The sequence below is a fragment of the Falco biarmicus genome, chromosome 10 (assembly GCF_023638135.1).
Source record: "Falco biarmicus isolate bFalBia1 chromosome 10, bFalBia1.pri, whole genome shotgun sequence".
In the NCBI taxonomy this organism is placed as follows: domain Eukaryota; kingdom Metazoa; phylum Chordata; class Aves; order Falconiformes; family Falconidae; genus Falco; species Falco biarmicus.
The window spans coordinates 29,155,115-29,178,012 of record NC_079297.1 but is presented as its reverse complement, the minus strand read 5'-3'; the positions used below and the strand labels follow the sequence as shown (position 1 = coordinate 29,178,012).

Below are 22,898 nucleotides of genomic sequence, written 5' to 3'. Positions count from 1 at the left end.
CCAGAAAACCTACCTAAATTACAGTCCTTCAAAGTGTAAAAAAAGTTCTAGTTTCTTACAGAAGGCTGACAAACAATTATCTGTAATAATAAGCTGAAACAAAACACAGATCTTTTAAACAACAAATCGCTAAGTGATTCTCAGGTACTTCAATGCCTTACTGGATTGTTACACTCATCCAAGTTTAATTTTCTCTCTTCCTCTCTGGTAGTTACAGGAACCTGATCCAACAGTGACATAAAGAACTTTTATGAAAACGCTTGCTGTAATTAACAGCAAGGACAAGCACCTGACAATCGTACTTAAAGACCAGATCTCATCTCTCATGGTAACACACAGATGTCTTTCATTCACCACCACTCTGATGTCTCAGTTTGGTATCTTCCCAGTGAGTTACTACCACCTCTCTCCGCAGAGATACAAACCAACAGACAGAGAGAGCAAAAGCTTTAGCTTTTCCGATTAACAAATCTAAAACGAATCTCAGGACACTATCCAAGCTGTTCCCCTTTTCACGCCATATTATTAGCATCACACAAGCTGTTCCTTTAGGCATCTAACATTAAAAATAAATAATACTGCTCAAGAATTTTCATTCTAAGCACTGTAAGTTTCATCTGTTTGAACATTTCTTACTGTTTACACCAAATATTCTTTGCTACAGAATCCATTCACTGTTACTCACCTTATTGTTAAAGGACAAGGAGAACAGTTTATTCTCTTCCTTTTATTTACCTGAAGTCCTCTCACTTCTAATCTCTTGCCATACCTGAACAAGGCTTACCTTTTTTCAAAAGCTGAACTTCTTTGATTCACGCTTAGCTGAAGATGCACAACACTTCTTTGCCGAGAAAAAGGATGGAGAGATGCTGACACTTTGTATACTGTTAACTTAGACAAGGACAAACGGCACATAGCACAAGAAACAACTGGAAAATCGTAGTTTTGTGTAACAACAGATCTGGTTGTTACAGTGCACACAAATACATCTCTTTTGCTGTGTATTTGAGAGAACACCAACACAATGCTGTAAACTCAGAAGGTACAGCACTTCCTTTTTTTCAAGAACATGAATAAACATTTAATAATCAAAATTTCAGAACCTTCAGAAAAAGCAGGGTCTCCAGGACACTTCTCACAGACAAAGCTATTAGTTATAAGCTGAAAATACCAAGAGACTCACAGAGTTTTGTAGATGTTACAACACCACCACTTAACTGCGGCTCTCAATCTCCTCTGCCTGTTACGCAAAAATCCCACAAGCAGAGACTCAACAGAAATGTCCATGTTGCAGCCTTTCCTCTAATTTTTAAAGAAAAGGAGAAAAATCTGAAGAGGTAATACAAATACCGATTCACCCACCAAGCTTAGGTCAAAAAGACCATCTCATGCAGTAAAGTATTATTTGTGGAGATCACATATACCAAGAATGAAGAAAACCAACCCAAATCATTCTATGATTCTAAAAACCTCCGCACTTCTTAAGAAAACTTATAAAAATGGCTTTCTCCTCCACAATATTTGAAAATAATTTAACTTCAATATCTTTGGAGGGGGTGGTATTGTAAAACACCTTGATAGTTACAAAAAGGGTTACTTCAATACACTATATTTTTAATAATCTCCATGGAAAAATTACAGAGGTGAAATTCTGAACCAGCGTCACTTGAATATTTTACCATTTTTACTAAAAATGTTGACTGTATTATAAAGTGTTAACTTTTTTTTCCCAATTGAAAACAAATCAAAACACAGATAAAACATTAATTGCACCCTTTCACAGTACTTAGTCAACTAAGACCACGTTTTGCTACAAAAAGACTACTTGCAAGTCCTTACATTTCAATATTAAATTATTTTACCTCACTAATCTACAAAATCCAGGAGCTAAAGTCCACTCAGTAAAAGCCGTGGGTTTCTAAAACCAGAATATAACTATTTTACAGCAGAAACATTCCTGTAAAACACACCACATTTATGGCACTCTAAGATTTCCACTGGATGCTAATATAGACAAGTTAAAGGAACATGAACTGAGTCCATAATACCACTCCCATAAAAAAGTTCGCCGTACTTTTGCTATTGTGTTTTCTACTAACTGCTGAAAGCACTTGTACTGCAACATAATGAGAATGAAAGAACAGCACAATGCATTTCTAAATGCTACATTGAGCTCTGTCATGGAGTTGTTAATTGAATAATTACATATGTAATGACTCTTGAGAGGTAAAAAAGGTTTGATGGGAAAAAGGAAAAAACCTCACAAAACCAAAATTCAGCTGACCAAGTGCACTGAAAGTTAAATGGATGCAGCAGTCAACCCTTTATTCAGGTCTTTAAAAGCATTAATGTTGCAGAAAAATTGGCTTACAGATCAGCTAGGTATGACTGAAGCATTTCCACATTAACACCCTTAAAACTTTAATCACCTCAGGCCTTAACTGGTTAATCTGCAACCCAGTCTGTCTCTTACATCTTATTTAAACTAAGTAGTAGAATATTCAAGCATCAGATATCTTTCCTGGAAAAGATGCTTTACACCAAAGTGGCAAAACAAAAATAACACCAAGTGATTCGCCACTTGATTTTTAAAAGTATTACTTCTGACAACATGTGTAACAATTTTCAAAAACTCTGCATCGGCAATCTCCAAAAGTTTAGCAGGAGTTCACTACTTGAAAATCTGGCTTATCTTAAAATGCCTGCACTTGAGTGGTAGAAATTCTGTTTTTCAATGCAACTCTCCAGACAAATTAGTTGGGGGGGGGGGGGGGGGGGGGTTGATAGCTTTCTTGTCCCCGACCCAATTGCAAAGCTCCAACAGCAATGTATATTCACTTAAGATCTCAGAGGTATAGCTGTTACTCCTAAGTGATGCATGTCTTCATGAAGCAGAAACACATACAGGACTACTAAGTTGGTTTTGTCAAAAGACTGAGATCTACTACGTTAGTCAAAATACAGATATACTTTGAAAATACAGAAACACCATTCCTTACTCTCATATTATTTTTTTTTCCATATCTCAGGTTAGTTGGAATTTGAAAGTTGAATCCAGTATTTCATAAAAGCTGTACTACACTTTTATTAAAAAGTATGCATCTGAAGCTGCTCAAGGGTGCAGAAATGCTAAGATCTACAGCAAAGGTAATGCTCTACACAAAGGAGTAATGTGCTTATCCCAACCACACCAGCTTCTCCTCTAGGAGGAGGCAGGCATCCTACCAGACCTCAAAGGGACACATACAGCCTTTCTTCTGAAATATTCCTCTTAGTATCATAATACGTGTAAGCTGTCTTCAAAGAACTGTATTAACAGTTTTCACAATTTACATTTTTTAAAGTAATTAATTTGAAAGGCGATTAGCTTGTCTAGGAAGGTATGTTCATTTCCATACTTGCACATACTTGCAAGTTACTAATTCATGACACTACTACTACCACCACCACCAGTTATAGTAGGAAATTTTCTTCCCTGCTATTCACAAACTGCACAAACACATCATAACCAGTTTAAACTTAAGACAACGTATCTATTTCTAGGTATGACTTTCATTGGCCTAATTACCATTAGCCTCCAAACACTGAGTAATACAGATGACACCTGGTTTAGCTAATTTAGCCCTGGGACAAAACTGAGTTTACAGTGTAACATTACATACCAAAGCTTCCTCCTTTGATGTATAACTAATTATGATGTCTAGAAAGGCATGCAGCAGAAAACTGGATTTTAAATAAGAAAACTATGCAGAAATATAAAGCCAATTCATTCAGCCAACACACTCTCTCAAGGATTCTTTCTACAAGCGAGAACAAGAAGTTTCATTATCCTAATTTTAAACTGCTCTATACGTCAGCTGATTTTCAAGGGTTATCTGTGTAAAGTTGAAATAACTTCTCTGAAACAGACAGACTATGGCGAAGGATACCCAAACATGTTCAGGTAAAGTATCACGGGGAGCAGCTATCAGACTGGTGTGTTCTAACTGCATTCTTTTGAAAACCAATGAATTAAATGCTTGTTTGAACCAAATACTTTATGAAGAATGAATATAAATCTCTCTTTATTCCTCAAAGTCAGCTTACTTCCATGAAACTTAAGTAAACTCACCTTGACTTGTACTTGTCAGTAAACTGCATATTGACTGCTATATCAGTTAAGGGAAGATGCTCAGATTCTAAGCTGAAATTATATAAAAATGTTTCCTATAATCCTTTTGAACAGCCCACAAAAGGTTCCACAAATTAAAGAGCACCTTATTGCTCTTGAAGTAACAGTCAATATGTATGATATATAACATTAACAAATATCATACCTTATTCTCAGTTCTATCACACAACTCATCAAATGGTAAAAAAGTATTAAGGCCTCTTACTAGCTACTGTAATTATCAATAATCCATGACAAAAAACTTCAGGTGTGTTTCACAGCAATTTTCAGGTGGCTCACTTATCAAAGTTTGTTCTATTTATGTCTGAATATAGAAAGTTAAAAGCTGTGAAGCCATTAGAGAAATGGCAAATGCAAACAGTGTAAGATTAAGAAAAATCTCTTTACATAATTTGATGAGATGCAGACAAGTGGAAGCTCTAAGAAGATACACTGGCCAAGGCCTACTGACAGTATCTTTCCCCAGAGACTCATGGCTTTGCTCACTTACCAGCGACAACCAGACGACACACAATCTATTTAGAAAGACAAATTAAAACACCTCAGTAAAACTTCAGAAAGTATATTTCTGTCAAATTCTGGACAATGTGTTTGTCCCATAATTCATATGCGTTAAACAAGACCAGAACATAGCTAACATGCTATGCACATAAAAATAGAAACAGTTTAAGTAACTTAATACAGAATATATACACATCAAGTAAAACACTCTTCAGTGAAGTTTAAACTGCAATTACATTTTATAATGACCCAATTCTCTACATATCTGCGTCAACAAAACTACAGTCAAGGCTAAAAACAAAAGTTGAAATCAGGTCATCATCTTTCCCTTTCCTTGATAAGTAGTTCCCAAAATGATCCCTTTCACTCAGCCAAGGGCAGGTCCATTAGGAACAGTTCTTTCCATGTTAGCCCATTTTTCAAAACTAGGCTCAACACAATGTAATATACAGTTTGCAAGGTCTTCATCGTTTAACTTAAAAATTACCTCCACAACTCTGCTCTCCACACTGAGCACACAAATTCAAGCCTGGAAGGGTGGGGAGTATGCAGGGTTGGGGAAAGAGAAGAGCGTTCCACAAAAGTCTCAGTGAATTTTGTCTATTAGTTTTTGGCTGGACCTTTGACTAACAGCCTCTCTACATGCTATGGAGATCACAAGGAATCCAAACAGGCAATTAAACCTTGGGGTATGGGGTGGGCATGGGTCTTTTCCAGTATTTCCCCCAGTCTTGTTTTGTAAAATGCCATTAACAACATGAATGGGAAAAAGATATTAGATCACATAGATGCCAAGATCAGTAGATGCCAAGATAAACTATGTGGTTCAACCTATAGTATTTTTCAAAAAAAAAAAAAAAAATCTCAAAAATAAAAAAAAAAGTCCAAATTCACAGGTAAATAATTTGCTTTCTGAAGGGAGGGGGCAGCGCACAGGGGGAGGCACTGACAGGAAGCAGGGCAGAGATCTTCACCAAAAACCAGCAGATGTCATCTATGATTCATGGCAGAAGAACTAACTTTGACAGAAGAGAATACTCAAAATTCAAGTCTCCCTTCAATCCTATCACTAGGCATGAAAAGTTTTGGCCTTTTTTTCCTCCATGAAAACACAGCGAAGCAAGCTTAACACGCTTTTCAGGTAACAACCACTGCTTTTTTTTCCATTTCAGAGAAACCATATAATTCCATAAAGATCTTTTCCACTTAAAGGCAAGGAAGTACACTACAGAGGATTTCAACTCAAACTACTCATAAATATTACTACCTTCAGTCTCACATACATTTATGTCAACTTTCCTATTCTTACCCTCTTTCTCCTTTTCCCCTCCCGCCCCAAGGCTGGCCAGTTAGCCTCCCAATGATGTTAAAGCTGCCCTTAAGAAACAGAAAATAGTAACACAGCTTTTCCTCTTCCTTTTCCATGAATTAATGTTGAGTCATGTTACACTCATCCAAAACCTTGGGGAAAAAATGTCCTGGAAGAAACTGACTTTCATGAGTGATTTAGATTTACTTAAGTACTTGATCTTCTCAATATCTCTAACTCCTCAATCTTCATTAATTAAAATTAATTTTCCATGTTTGGAAAGCAAATCAAAATTTGCCTAATTCTGCCAACTGGCTGAAAAAATGTCCTTAAATTTTAAGTCATCAGATTTCAATTCACTTGGAAAGTTTAAAGCCTTAATGGCTTTGCTAGTGAGTCATTTGATAACTGATACAGAAATAATGTTTTATTTAGTCAAGAAAAAAAAAAATATCTTCCTTTAGGAACTTATTTCTGGTAGTGCTAACATCCTACAATTAAACTTAAATGGGAAACAACATTTGGGTACTGATATATCACTTAAGTTTCACTGCTTTAAGAGAAGCTGTGCTCATTTATTTTAAAAGTCGGACACATTACTTTTTTTGAAATAGGTAAGAAAGATTTGTATGACAAAATAAACCTTAGTATTACTTGAACTCTTGCAGTTAAGGCAAGATCAAACCACCTAGTTCAACCCAAAGGCAGTGGTTAAATGAAGAAAACACGCCTAAGCCTTGGCATCAAAGTTTATTTCTCTTCTAATGAACTGCAACTGTGTGTACTATATAAAAAAGCCACTGATCTGAACTCAGCAGTCATGAAGCACATGCTGGCTAGGCATGTATTAAGTAGAGAATTACCAGCTAGAGCAAACAGCAATTGCTATACAGAGCGGTATAATGTTGAAACAGTAGTAGAAACACTTCAGAGAAAGCAGGAGCTTCCATTGTTTCAGCACAGCACTATATTGCCAAACATAGTATTATGCAAGTGTACCACAAACACTGTGACTATCCGTCACGTGTATCAGAAATAATGCTTACACCAGTAATTAATGCATGACATCCCCCCAAAACGTAAGGCTTATGTTTGACTATGAAGAAACTAAAACCACACTGTTGAAGAAAACGTGCAACCAGTCGCGTACGCCAGCTCACAGTGAACAACATAAACCTCTGCTACACCAGAGAGCAAGCAGTAAACACCAAGATCCCCTCCCCTCTCTTTCACTGGAGAAGACAACACATGGCCAATGGCATGTTATGACTCAGCAAGTGAGAGAAGCACTGGATGAAAGGTATCATACTGGTAAAGGCTCACTATGTTTATTACATCTGTGTAATAAATTCAGTGAAGAGTCACTGTCTTTGTCCTCTGCAGCTGATTTTGTCCCACAGTACAAAGACTTGTATTGCAACACTTCCTACAGACCATCTCCTTCTCTAGCTCAACCCATCCCAGAAGTTCCTAAGTTCATGGCAGTAAGAGTTTCACTCTGACTTCTCAGAATCTAATTTGCAGAGTATGACCACAGTATTTCATCTCTCTGTGGGATTTTTAGAGCCATATGTTTAATGAATGAGTTAATGAATGAATAGTTAATGAGTAAGATATAACTTTTCATTGCATCTCACAATATGAGACCAAGGAAGGGAAAGAAGTGGCACTCAGTGAGCTCTCAGAAAAGGTATTTAAAATAGATCACTGTACACAAGTCTTGTTCAGTGTGCCGTTTTTGTAAGCACCCATTATGCCATCTGTCAAGGACAGAACACTGGGTAAAGTCAATGATAAACTTACAAACAAACATTTATTTTAAATATACTATTTCTAAATTTGCACCAGACTTTTTCTGTATTCTAGGACTATCTACTAAGTGGTACAGACCAAAATAAATTACCTTCTGTTAGCCAAAGTTTTTATTGTTAAAGCCATTACCTACCCCCTCTACTCATGTAATTTCTATCCATTCCCTGTTGGGCTAGATAATACAGATTATTGTATGAAGGCAGACATATCTTCCAATTGTATGTGAAACAAATTCTAAAAATTACAAAGTGTAATGCAAACTTACCAACTCTATTCCCTGTGGAAAAGGAGTGTCTTCCCAGTCTTTCTGAGGAAATCTTTGTATTATTTTTCCCAAACCTTCTGCTGGACCTGCTGAAAGATAAAATTCAATTACTTAAAGGCAAATTGGTGGAATTTAGATCACCATAAATTTGAGAATATTTTCAGGGTATACCCAATATTAGGAAATGTTTCACCTCAAGAGGCAGAACAGCCACCTCAAATGTGTCTTGCAAGTCACATAATAAATGCAAACTTAATATTCTCCAGTAGTAACACAAGGAGTCACTACATGAAATGAAGCTGCAAACTGCATCCAGCCTATGCCTGCCATGCATGTTTTCAAAGTGACAGATGATTATTTGTAATTCTAGTCTTTCTCTACAAACAGTAGCAAATTAAAAACTAAAATAATGGATAATGTGATATTCAAAAAAAGTCAAACATTTGTCAACAGGTAGTCTTCAAAAAGAGGCCTATAAATTAAAAATCTGCATGATTTACCCAGAATACATTAGTTCCTTGCCAGTATTTCTAGTTGCTTTCCTTGGACGAATCACCAGTGATTTTCTAACAAAAGTGTACAGAAAATCTGCAAATTTCCCATAACTTATCTGATGCAACTGTCTTTTTTTTATATACCCTCCTTTTTTTAAAGCCACAGTGCTATAGATAGGAAGCCCTTCAGAAACACCACAAATATATAACTGTAGCATCCTGTCATCCTGAATGGTACAGGAATGCACATACAAACATGAATTTTGTTCTTCACCTGCTGAAGTCCTGGAGTAAACATTGAAAAAAAAATCATATTTTTTTTTTATTTTTTTACTGAATTTTAGCTCAGGCATACACTACAATATAGTGTCTCAGTTTTTACATTAATCATTACTACCCTGAAGGAATGCCAAAAGCTAGAACCATTTTGAACTGAGCCACTGCACAACATAAAGCATGCAATCAATAGCCTTCAACTTCTATTTTTTACATTTAAAGCTTGGCACAATACTGGGAAGAACAATCTTTCCACTTGAACAAATCTTGCCTTTTCCTACAGAAGAAAGCAAATTCTCCGTTTTATTTACCTTACAAATATACAAAACAAATTGAAAAATTAATATTGTTCTGATTTCTGAAGGAAACTGTTTTAACATGGCCAAGTATTTCACATGTACCTCAAAGACCTCTCTACCCTTCTATACACATTTTAAACCCAAGAAAACAAGATTTCTGTGATAACATTACCTACCCATCTTCACTTTAGCAATTTCTGTATCTCGATTCTAATATAATTTCAGAGGTACACGGACACAAAACACACACATGCTTGCAAGTCAATTGCCAGGTCAAGACGAGAGGCCCAAACTACTGTTCTTTACTTTGAAGAGACAGGAAAAGCAGCAGAGCTGAACAGCTACTTCTTCTGCAAGGCAGCATCCATTCAAACTGACCAAGCAGCGCACACACAGCCCCGGACTACCACTGTATTTGCATTCCGTTTCCCATTAAGTGGATCATAGATGAGAAATACAGATAAGGAAGCAAGCTGGTATCACTGCCAGCATGGATAGAAGTTTCATTTAAAATAAACAAACAAAAAAAAATACTTAGGAAACTAGTTTTCATTAGACTATACATTAAGCTTCCTAAATGGCAAAGCTGAAATTTGCAACCATTAAAACTATTAATAGATATTTTAAACAATCTATGCTGACCCACCACAGTAAAGTGGATCACCCTTTCTCTAAAGGCACATTACAAAAGTTTGAGATTAAACATTAAATTTTTTTAACACTTTCTTGTGAAGTTCTCAAAGCTGTACTTTGACAGTACAAAACAGTACAAATTCTGCATTAGCGGTAGCAGTCCATATGTGTTGCTTCCTCTGCAGACACCCAAGCAGCAGTAATGAATACATTATATTCCTGGCTTTACCATAAAAAAACATTTTCAGTCTGACAACTCAAGCCTGCTAGCATAAAGCAATTTATAAATCAATGTTCTCATGGGGAAAAACATTGCTTCCTTTAAGCTTCTTGCTAATTTACAGTTTGAGTTAGCTGCTATCTTAAAATCCACAATAAACTTTGCAAGGCATTTAGGTAGAATCAGTCTGAGTATTTAATAAGCATTTTCTCCAGTTTATGTACATGCTATGATTTTCTCTTGAAAATAATTTAAGAACAGACATTCTTGGTACAATGGGCATATGAACTACACAGAGTAAACTCCTAACAGCACTCTTACCCCAAATATAGCACACATACTGACTGTGATTCCCAAGGGCAGCATGCTGAAGGAACTGCAGTCAGACGGGGTAGCTATGAGATGCAAGTAGCACTAAGAGATGTAATCAGCAAGTTAAAAGCCATAAGGAGATATATTTAGAGAGAAGCTGCAGAGGTGCTGAGAAAACAGAGTTGGGATGGGCCAGAAACCAAGGAACAAGTACAGACATGGCTACAGCTGCAGTTTTTTTAAGGAAAAGGAGCTCCATATCTACTACGCTGTTAAGAACTGCATAGGGGCATCAGTCACTAGTTTCACTTGTTTAAGATGAAGTGTTGCCTCAGGTACTCTTTCTTACACAACATATTCTACTGAATTATCACTCCTCTCCCCCTACCATTTCATCTCAACATCCTTCCAAAATCAGGAGGCATAAATGGCAAAGCTTTACCATTCCCTCCCTAAACAGTTCTCAGATGAACAGACAGTCACACACCATCCCTCCTCAGGCAGGCACACACAGTCCTGCATTCCTCCTTTCTTCTATAGACATCCAGTTCCTATTTCTTTCTTCCACATAAAAAAAAAACAAACAAACAAAAAAAAAAAACCAAAAAAGAACAAAACAGGTACATTTTCAACTAGACATGGCAGGAATAGGTATTTTGTTGCTAGCATGCAATAAACAGCCTTCTGCCTTCTCTGCTCTCCTCTTACCCTTCACCTTTGGTACCCCACTCAGAACTCACCTCTCCTCTCATTCCTTCACGCAGTCACCTACTTCATAGCCTCTACTACTCTCTCCTTCACTCTGAGAGGGCTGTTCCTTCACTGACTTCCCTTGCTGAGTTAGTGTCTCAAATTACCATGTTATCTGCTTTTCCTAAATCTTATCTTTGTCAAATCTCTTCTTCCTTTTGTCGTTCTAATGCTGACAGGTGGAGCAAGGAAAAGGCGGCAAACAAATGCATCCAAGACAGCAGTGCGCACAAACACCCTCCAAGTACAGCAAAACTAGCAGTTGAGAGGCCAACAGCAAGAAAAGGCAGAGGACCGAGGTGAACAGAAATACCAAGATTTCCTGGAAGGGAAGTATCAAAGAATTACAGCAGCAAAAAGTGTTCAGTCCCTGCTGTGTGTAAGTTCCCTGAGTTTCTCTACTCCGTTCAGGATTTCTTCTCCCTTCATCATGTTCTGAAGCTGCCAATCACTCTAGTTCTCTTCTTATTAGACTGCTAGAAAAACACTCCTTACTTTAGAGTATAGGAGCTTCTTTTAATTCATAATTAAGATACGTATAATTTTTATTTAAAAAAAAAGTAATATTCACTCCTAAATGTCAAAACATTATCAGCCCTTTTTAGATTACTTTCCTTGGAAGGCCACAAATGCTGGCCGTCAGTGTTAGAAGACCCTACTGCATGTAATTCCATTTTGCCTTCAAGGATTATAAACTTCAAGAAGAAATTACCTTAAAGAAATGTATCTCTGAACATTTTCTGAAAGCCAGATTGAACTTACGTTACCTGAACTTGCACTTCAGTTCATCTCTGGGATCAGTCAACGAATAACTAAATGAGAGTTTCACATGCTGAGGCAATGCCTTGAAATCATTATATATAGGATAAAATTTTCTCCTTTTGTACTCTTCTGCACATGCATTATTCTTCTCTGAAAGTCTCAAGTAAAGCCAAGGTGAATCCTTAAACTAGATTTTTAGCATGGATCCTTAAATCTTACTTTCTAATTGTTTTACTCCACTACCAAATGTTTTACTACCACTGTACAATGCTCCTACATGCTTCAAATTTTTTCCTGTGGAGTACTGAAGGCAGGTACAGGATGCTTTGAAAATTGCAATCATCCAGATGCTTTATCATGGTCCAGTTGAAAAAGCTGTAGTTTTGAATCTAAATGCATAACATATCTTAGTAAGTTACTAGATATAAAAATAAGAGGTGCAAATATGTACAAATACATATACACACAAACTGGTTTGGGTTGTTCTTACTTCACCAGAAATTAAGTGCTTTCAAGAGAAAAAAATAAGGAGTAGCAATAAGCTCTAGCAGCTTCAAGTCTGGTTCAGAATTCCAAATTCTTTTACAAGATGACTTTAAAATATAATAGAGCACACCATCATATGGAATTATATTCTCCTGGTAGCTAGGATTAGATTACCATCAGAATGATAATAACATGTGTTAAACTGCTCCAGATACTCAATGGATTCAGAAATCTGTCTTTAGCATTAACTAGTAGATTTCGGTATTCGTTAATTAGGCCTTAAACATCACCTGCTCTAACCAGCTTAAAATATCCTCAGAGATAATTAGCAGATTCTACACAGTATATATGGGCTATACTAAGGTTTGTTTCTTAACTGGCTGCTTCATAGACTACCAGTTAGCGTCACAGGAAAACCAATCTTGGCGCAGGGAATTAGTACTTCAATTTAATTTCTTGCCAATTAACATAAGGTTTTCACCACAGATTCAGGTACAAAGACAACAATAAACAATGAAATAAACATTTGAGAACACATCTTTCCTCTCCCTTCTGAGGCTCAACTTCAGTCCAGCACTTCTCCTCCCCACTCCCTAATCTCAGCTTCCCTTGTTGGCCCATCCACCCCAATTCATTTGGCAAGGTGACGGGCAGTGGTCAGAGAGGCTGGGGTCATGCACACAGAGTTTTATTCTGCTGTTTCTTGCCTCTTCATTTCGTTCTGCCCCAGCACAGACCTACAGGCTATAGTCCCTCCAGGGGTGTCCCCAACACAGCATAAATCACCAGCAGCCAGCAGCCCTCAGGGGATATGCCTTCTCTGGCATGGAGCAACTCCTTCCAAGACAATGTCTCTAGCTTCGTCCCCTGGAATGTCCCCTTCCACACCACCTGCCTTGCACAGCTGTTGCTCTGCCTTAAATACATGTAAGCAGATGTGCCACCAGCTCCCCTAGCTGGGTGAGGTTCTAGCACGCGATGGGGTGCTTACACCAGTTTCAAAACTGGCTGGAAGCAGCTGTGATGGGCACAGGGTAGTTTCTGACCTCTTCTCTTACAACTTGCCCCCTGCTCCCAAAACTAGTCATTTATACCCAGTACAATTATACCTGATTTTTCCATCTTGGAGGCTGCTGTTAGGAAAACATTATTGATAAAAGAAACACCTTCTATCTACCTTTAGTTCAAGTGCAACTGATTTGATACCCAAGTTTTCAAAAGAAGTTAGAAAAGGATCCTTTTCAGAAAGGCTCACAGACATCTCAAAAACATTCCAGATATTAAACAGTCTAAGTTAAGGTCCACAGCAGTTAAGATGAATCTTCAGAAAATCATCAACTTAAATATAAAGAAAGATCAAAGTTGGAAAAAAAAGAGTTTATAGGAAGATGCATGAAGGATACATGACAGCAATACAATATTTTAAAGGGGAAAAAAATCAAGGTGAAAAGTTCTGTACCCAAGATAAAAGCATCAGAAAAAATAAGAAAAATAAGTATTCACATCCATCAGAGATAAATACTAAATACTAGAAAGCACTATTAATCCTTCCACAGAAAAGTCCTGTGAGAGAAGTTTACAGATCTACTTACAATGTATGAAATACAACTATTTCACATGCTTTCTTAAATTGTATACAAAGAGATAGATGGGAGAAACTCCATCCCACCAGAATTTGGTTTGGTTTTGGACAGAAGCAAGGCAGGGGAGGATTTGGGGGGATTTTTAATGAACACATCCTTCCAGATCAAGGCAATTATTCAGAAACTCAAGAGTTTTATATGTTTGCAATTACAAATCTGGAAAAGAAAATTATTATTTTCAAATACACATGTTACTGAACTGCAAGTTGCATTTTTTGTGACAAGTTTAGACCCAGTAACACTTAAAAAACACTCCATTCTGCAGGCAGCGAGGACCTGGCCTACTCTCACCACAAGAAGCTTCTTTCTTTGACTGGAAGTGCACTTCACCCAAATACAGAAATCTACATTTAATCCTTATATGGAAGCAAAAGGATAGATATAAATGGTCTGTCTTATGGACTCTACCCCTTTACATGAATGCAAATACAAAGTAATTCATTTAATGCTCTACACCAGATTAAAACCTGTGCAAGAGAAGACTCAGTAGTTGCACTCCCATTTAACAATAAAACCAATTCAGTACAGTATGCTCACCACACTTTTCCAATACTTTATGGTGTAATTACTGTTGATTCTCTGTTGGCATTTTTCTATACAAGCAGTTAAATAACAGTCCCTAAATCCCATGGTTTTCGGTGAGGGGGTGTCGATGCTATCTACATTCAGCTGACTTATTAACCCATTCACCTTTCAGCAGAGCAGTTCTGTCTGAAGATACCAGATTATTCAAGAGGTGGCTACAACTCAATACCTAAGTGGTTCTACATTCTCAACTGTTTTAGCACAACGGGAGGGGGGGGGGGGAAAAATCAGATCACAGGATTTCAACAACAGCTAAAAATTGTTTCAGTATATGCTACTGATAACTACTGACATCTTTCCAAAAAATATCAAGGCCAGATACCAAATGTTAACTCATCATTATGCCAGGTTTAATTCACGTCTTTATTTTTTAATGATTTTTCAAACATCGGAGGTGGTTGGTCTTTCTTCTGATAATTTCTAAACATATTTGAAAACATGTTTACTCAATAATGCAAAATTTATTTTATGTAAAGGAATTTACTATGAATATTCTACAAAATTTGGAAATCTTTATTAAAAAACAAACTAGAAAATCTGAGCAGAGGAGAAGAGGCAGAAAGAACACTTAAATGTTAAATAATAGTTTTTCCAGTAATGCCTGTGCCTTCAGTACACATTTAAATGTATCCACCGTCTCCCATATTTTGTATAATGGGTGCAGTTATTTCCAGTCTACATGGACTGAGGCTCACAACACCAGTGAGGCCTCAGAAGTGCACTGACACTGCCAGAGCACCATTTCCTATTCCATTACACTGTACAGCTCACTTGGTCAAACTAGAGAGGGGAGTACCTCAGTAACCTCTACCCCCATTTTTTCAAATTAAAAAAATAAGGTAAGATTTTCCCATTAATAATTTTTAGAACCTGACCACACTCCCGCCACTCTGCATCCATCCTTTCCAAAGTCTTCTTTCAAGCCTTTTTTATTAATTCTTAACACTAAAAGGACATTCCTTCAATATCCAAATGAAATTCCTATTAACTAAAGCTAATGAACCAAATGTGATGCCACATTAAACACACACACTGCACAGTCAGTGAACGCCAGTAGTAACCTCCTCAGTTAGTGCCTGCCAGTACCTGTTTTACAGATTCTAGATCTACAAAGACTCCAGAGGTTTCACTCTTTGTTCCGCTGCCTTTATTAAGAGTGACAGGAAGAAATGGCACTCATTAATATCGACACCTTGGTTTTAAATTGGAAAAATAGGTTATTCCAGTGTTAATGGATTCATATTGCCATAGCCAGCAAGAAGGACCTTTGTATTATCAATAGAAAGATTGCTGTCTGTTGGTATCCTTCGAAATAATGTGCAAGCTGCCCAAAAACCTGGTGGAAACCCCAAGGCTAGCACTGCTCGCTGAATTCAAATCAATGACACAGAAGTTTCTGGAGGTTTTTGAAAGTGCTTCACATCACACAGACAACACAACACATCACACAGACAACAAACTACTTCATTAGTATACACATGCATGAGCATAGCACAGAAGATCATTGTATGTTAACAATGTGTTCCACATAAAATAGTAATTGCTTTCATTATTAATTATATATGCTAAACATGCCTCGCAGTAACAAGAATTCAAAATACAGATTTCCAACAAAACTACTGTTATTACTATTATTAAGCACCCATATTGTTATCTTCATGAAGTTATTTCTACAAAAGCAAAATTATTCCTATACTTTAACTCAAGTGTTTTGCGATTCTTTTTCATTTCATAGTGAAATATTTACACATCACCTGAAGAAGGGTGCAAAAATTGTTTAGATATTGCAGCAATTTTAAAAATTGTAATTTTACACCTGCAGCAATGAATTGCAATTTCATTTTCATGAAGGGTGCCAGGTAACAGTAATCATTATCATCATCCAATAGTATCTTTACCTTTAAGATGGTTTGAGACTATTCCATTAAGAATCAAAGCTGACCACACAGTAAATCAGGCTTAAAAATTTTAGACATTATATTCTTGTCCCTGTACAACACACACATAGCAAATCTGCCCAACACCAAAACTGAAATTTCAGCCTATAAGAATGCTGAATGAGCAGTCTGTACCTTAAGCTATTAAGGAAAAAGCAACTTCTCTCCCCAGCTAACTTTTTCTGATCTGCCCTCTTTCTCCTTCCTCTTTTCCCATCTTTTTCTTTAAACAATACAAACATGCAACACATTAAAATTCTGGCACCATTTGCTGGTTCCTGAACCCTAGTCCCCTAAACTCCCTTCTTATATAAATCTTTCCCCATGAAAGGTCACATGCCATCTCTTGCTTGCCCTTGAAATTCCAGAAGCGAGCTGTTAATGCAACTTACATTCCAAATTAATGAGAACTCTGATAAACTCTGTCTTTTCACTTACAAACTCCTGATAAAAATACATTTGAGCTCTATGTATTGTTAATCATACATGCAAAGCTTTTAATGTAAGGACTTTGGTGATCTGTTACAAAGGATGTAATTTTCATGTCTGCGCAGAAGAAACACACTACAGATCACAGAGAAAGAACATCAGCAATTATGCCACACAATACTTGAAAACTACCATTATAGATCCTACATGTAAAGTTAATAAATCATTTTGAGTATTCAGAAGTACAACTGTACACATTCAAAGTCAGAAACATACTGTCACTGTGAAAGATATACAGATGCAGGTGGCGGAGTACAGTAGCACTTACCCTTCTTTTCAAAACAGTACTTAGTGCTAAAGATATCACTAAAATCTGCTGTGAAGTAAAATCCTTTCCATAGCAAAGTTCTTAAACCATTTGAAACACTAGAAGTTTTAAACTATCAAGAATTCTTGTCACTTTTTAGGAGTTTTGAAAAAGCTCTTCACAGAAGCATGAAAACAACTCATGTTCCACCTTATGCCTTCGTGAAAGGGAACAGAAACATACCTGAGGTCTTGCCATACTTTTAAAAACATTGCTACAGAAATCTTGGTGGCTGAAGACAGAAAATACCACAAAAGATAACCCCATTTTAACTCAGTCCCAATATAGATGTCAGAGCTGGAACCGAAGTGAACAAGAGGTCAAAGAAGAACTAACATTAAATACTAGAAACAAAAACATACCTTTGATAGGCCTAAAACACATGGCATGAAATTGTGAAAAAAATCTGCTTGATCTCATTATAGAACATCACAGGCTATGTGCATCTAAAGTCTGAAGTAGCCTGGACATTGAAATTTACATAAAAATCATTTAACTCTGATGTATTCTAGAGAAGAAAGACTTTATTGAAGCATAACAGCCACAAAATATTTAAACGAAGTGCTGGTTAGAAAGACAGAGTGAAAACAGGCTTCCCACAATGACCTGGCAAAATTCACAGTCAGTTCTTCTTAATCAAGTCAAAGAAATGCATCCAACAATCTTGGGAATTTGAACGACAGACGTTCCAGAGGCTTGCCGTATTATCAAGGATACAACAAATAATAGGATAAGATGATCCTCAGGCCCTTTTCTTTATAAACAGGAAAAATTTGTTCGAGTCAGGAAAAAGAAGAAGTACTATTTCAATCCTCCCTGCAACGTACTGGCACTGTTAGTCAGGACTACCTGAAATAACCTGGACGATCCAAATTCCTGAATGCCTCAATATTTATTTCATTTTGGTATTTTTCTCTTTTGCAGAGCCTTTAAACCATCTTACACACAGGGAAATGAAGCATGAAGTAATCTATGCCCCTCCAAAGGATGTAAAACAGGCTCCATCAATAGCTCCCAAATCTTAGATTAGCACCTTATTCACAGGATCGGCCTTCCCACTATTGCAATAGATACCCTCCTGCAGACATGCAGACCAGCTATGATCTTCATTACTCCTGGGTATCAGAAATAATTTCTATGCTTTCTAAGAAAAATATTCTAGCTTGTTTTTGGTGGGTTTGGGTTGTTATTTTGGTTGGTGGTTTGTTGGGTTTGGGTTGGTGTTTGTTTGGTTGTTTGTTGGTTTTTGGTTTTGTTTTTTTTTTTTTTTGGGGGGGGGGGGAGCGGAATATGGCAATACATGCCATATCTCATTCCACTAAACGAACAGGTGTTTCTGCTGAAAAAAGGAAGAAGGCTAGCAATTGCTACTCAGTAAGCAAACCTCTAAGATAGGTTTGGAAAGTCTGGGATTTGTGTATTTAAGGATTAACTTCATCCACTGAGGTTGTATCAATGCAAAGCAAAATGAAAATCGATAATTACCATAAAAAGCAGAAAAAAAGGAAATCACAGAAAAGAGAAGCATGGGCAGAACGAAGAGGAAGAAGAGAGAATAAATAGGGATGTTATAACCATCACCACAGGCTAGATGCATATTCACCTACTGCAGTTGTGTCCCTCCAATATCACTCAGTACAGGGGAAACCACACTGGCTGACAGTGCACACAATGATTTGGTCAGCCAGGACTCTGTCAGCTTCTAACCTCTCTGAAGAGGGACATATCAAACATTATCAAGTCAGTATTACACCTGAAAAAGCATTAGTAATGTAAAGTGCTGTCTCATTTCGAAAGCTGTGCCTAAGACCAAAACCTTAGCAGCCAGTGGCAATGACCTCACTGACATCTTTTAATTGCAAGTTCTGTAAAAAATTATATTTTTTTGCTGCTGTTGCATCTACTGCTTTTAAGAGCCCACCTAGGAACTTCTGCAGTAACATGAAGCGTCTTTCAAAAAACCTTTTCTATCATAGGATTTTATGAAGGTGTCAGTCACTATTGAAGGACTCTTCCATACCATCATCCTCCATCTTTCACCAGGATTCCAACCCCCTCAAAATTGTATCTGGGTAAGTTACTGATCTAATTAACACAGTTAGGCTGTGACAGCTGGATCTCTGGACTGTTCCTTCCAAACAAGTGTATTTTTGCTGGGTGGAGAGTAACGCAGCTTTGCAGAAGTCTTAGAAGGAAGTAACAGACAAGAAAAAGCAACAGCGCTAAATCATTTTCAAGTCACTCCTTACCCAACAGCTAGCATAATATTCAAGAAATTGGAAAAAAGCTTGGGCAGCTGGCAGGGAGAAAGTTTCCTGCTCACCAACAATTCCCCTTCTTGTTTGCAAATCACTTTTGCCAGCTTCTGGATAGGAAGGGAAGACCAGACTTCAAAATAAACACTCTACATTAAACAAACAGCCTTTTGAACACACCCAACTGAACAAGATTTCCCAGCTGTCTTGGAAAAAAATCTTTTTCATTTATTTTCAAGGAAGGTATAAAAATTTAAGCGGCAAAACTGTAGTCCACTTTGTACTCTGAATCAATGTCTTAAGAGCTTCTCAGACTGCTTACAGGAAAAAAAAAAAAAAAAAAAAAGAAAAAAGAAAATTTACGCACCTTGTCAGTTCTAACAAAGAATGTATATTGCTTTGCTTTAGAAATAACACTGCCCTATTTACTAAATCTTATTTCTGTTTCCAGTAAGTTATCTTCCTCCCATAGCCACCCTTTGATTTAACCTTAACCGATATACCTGGTAATTAAAAATTAAGCTCCACCTTGAAATTTCCTAAACATTACGGTAAGACTATAACTTTACCCTAAAACGATTTCACATTTTCAGTATTATTATTTTAATTTATTAATCAACACCCATTTCAGCATATAAAATTTGGATACATTATACAAAACTAGCTTGAGTAAATACTTCTTTTTTACTTTTTGGTTGGTTGGTTTTTTAACCAAACAGGGATTGCAAGGTTAGAATAGGTATATCGATGTTTACAGTCCAGAGCTGTAAGTAGCTGTAACTGAAATCTGATTTTGCCGAGTGTAAGAAAAAGATACTTATACTCTAAAATCCAGCAAAGAACAAACGTCACAAAAATGTTTTCTATGTTTAAAGAAGTCTGTTCATCTGCTGCAACTTATTTTTCTAAATCACTTTAGAGGAGTATAATAGGTGAAGAAGACTGCATCTACGCATTTATCTACAACAGTTCTTCTGTATCAGTATGCATTTACAGGATTCCTGAATATGAAGATTCAGGCCTAAATGCAATAATTAAGACATACCATAAATATGTTAAAACACTTGGTTTACTTTCTATTTTAAGTACAAGCATGTTTTAACCTCTATTATTACTTTTTTTTTTTTCCTAGAAGAGAGTAGAAACAAAGCTGAACTAGGGCCACGGGGGAAGGAATCCCACATTTACCACTTTACTGACTACATGCTATTTGTTCAAATACCCAAATTAACATTTTATACCTTATGGAAGTGTCTGATCATGCTTGGTAAAAGTCTGAGAAAGTCATAATTATATCTATGAATTACATCATACAGACGACAATCCTGAACAAAATTCAGACCCAGCAAACTGAATATGGAAATGTGCTACTATGCACTACCAAAAGTGTTAAAAACATAGTTTGGAGGTTTTGAAATCAATATCATTCATACCTGTGTGAACACTGATAAACAAGGCTACAAAGCCAAGAAAAAGCGTTTTATTTCCATTTATCATAATCAACTACTCATTTTGAAAACCATACATATGATCATTAATAGGTTCTTTCAGACTCTGCAGAATTTTGGCAAGTTGCAGACTAAATCCTATATAAAAAGCATGAAGAAGTTTCCTAATATTGCAATTCTATTTTCATAAAAAGTGCTAAACAACAAATTAGATTAAGGGGAAAATCAAATCAAACAACAAAAAAAAAATCCACAAAACTTCACTACAAAAACACATGAAAAATCCAGATGAGACGAAGAACAAGTAACACTGTGAGCTACAAGCTACTGAAGCTTGAATTCCTAAAGGGCTCGATCCCACTCATTAGAATTTCAGTCTAGTAAGGTCTCAGCACTGAACTTTTTCTTGCATCTCTAGCACCTGCTCCACAGCAGTCTGGGGTGCAACAGCATTTTTATTGTACTGTAAGTTTTTTCTAACTTTGAATACTTGTACAGTTCTTCTATTCAACTACCTGCTTCCACAAAACTTATCAAGAATCAGTACTTTCAGCATCTTCTGAACTGCTAGTTCTTTGGCTTTAACAGGTTATCTTCACCCTTCCCCATTTTATTTCTTAAGGAAATGAGGCTTATGCAATGCATGTTGTGTTAGTCTATCAGCTCCTCTGCACTCCCTTCAGCTAGTAGCTACAAACATACTTGCAACAAAAGCAGGAACACAGTACCTGAAACGTATCAATTACATAAAGTTACCATCAAACTCAATGCACCATAACACTTACTATTTGTATTGCTTATTGTAAGATCCAGTGAGGGGAAAATTTATTTTACAGAAACTGTGTCTTGAATTCAAGAAATGCTTCCAAAACCGAAGCACATGCTACCAGAATAATATTACATCTGGTCTATTTGACAGAGTAAGATTAGCAGTAGCTGGGTATACAGGGTGGAATAAACATACATAAAGTTTGGCGTTGGGTCTTCTTTTGTAAAAGATGTGTAAACTCTTGGACAAAGACATTTTTCTAAGGCAAACAATAAGACTTCCCTTGAAGCACACATTGTACCCACTGGTCTGAACAACTGGTGTTGTTTGAAGGAGGGAGTCACAGAGCTCAAATTCAGTCAAAAAGGAAAGAGTCTGAAACAAGTTCTCACAAAAATGGTGATTCAAAGGAGCATGCCAAAATGAAAGACGAAGATTTCATACCAATTGCATCTCTAAATAAAAAGTGGAAACAATGCAAAGCAAATGGGTTTCTTACAATGTATATAGAAATACATACTTCCCCTGTCAAAGAGATTCATAAACAATCACTAAGAGGAATACAAAAAATTTTTTTGTTCCAAAAATTACAAAAATATCATTTAAGACCTACTACCAGAAAGACTTCAAGCAAATGTTCAGATTGCATGAGGAATCATATTCCTACCGCAGCCTACCTTTAAAAAAGATAAAATTAGATTACCAGTGTGAATTATCACCTGAAAATTTTGCTGATGAGGAAAACTGTCACTGTACAAGACCAAATGTGTCTTCTCAAGCATTGACTTGTTTCAAAGGCACCAGGGAGTCGGATGTATCTAATTAGCAGGGAATGCAATGTTGCAAAAGAGTAAGCAAAACACTTCCCAGAGCTGGCTGATAATCTTAGTTCAATGTAGAGCTCACCAACATACAGACCCATGATAAGTGAGCAGAGAGTGCATTTTTGAGAGACAGAAAGAAGATTCTGAACAGATTTTCCATCCCATGAGGAAGAGCAAATACAGCATTAGAACACAGTTGTAGTTATAGCAAGTTCACATATTTGAAGTACAAGGTATGAACTCTCTATTTAGTGAAAGATTAATCTTCACTAAGAATCAGATACTTTTTGCCCCCTTTTAAACTGAATACATTCTACCTTTCCCTAAATGTTCACATACATTTTTAAAAGT

The 22,898-nt window shown here is 36.7% G+C and overlaps 1 protein-coding gene across 5 annotated transcripts in view; it reads right to left on the bottom strand.

The window, feature by feature from the left end:
* SBF2 (SET binding factor 2) overlaps positions 1-22,898 on the bottom strand; it is a 255,131-nt gene that overhangs the window by 201,011 nt on the left and 31,222 nt on the right. For 4 of the 5 annotated variants that reach the window (XM_056353901.1, XM_056353896.1, XM_056353899.1 and 1 more), the window contains exon 2: positions 8,059-8,147. In XM_056353901.1, coding sequence (XP_056209876.1) covers positions 8,059-8,147 — 89 coding nt within the window. The remainder of the gene's footprint in view (positions 1-8,058; positions 8,148-22,898) is intronic. The other variant, XM_056353897.1, reaches the window with a different exon arrangement.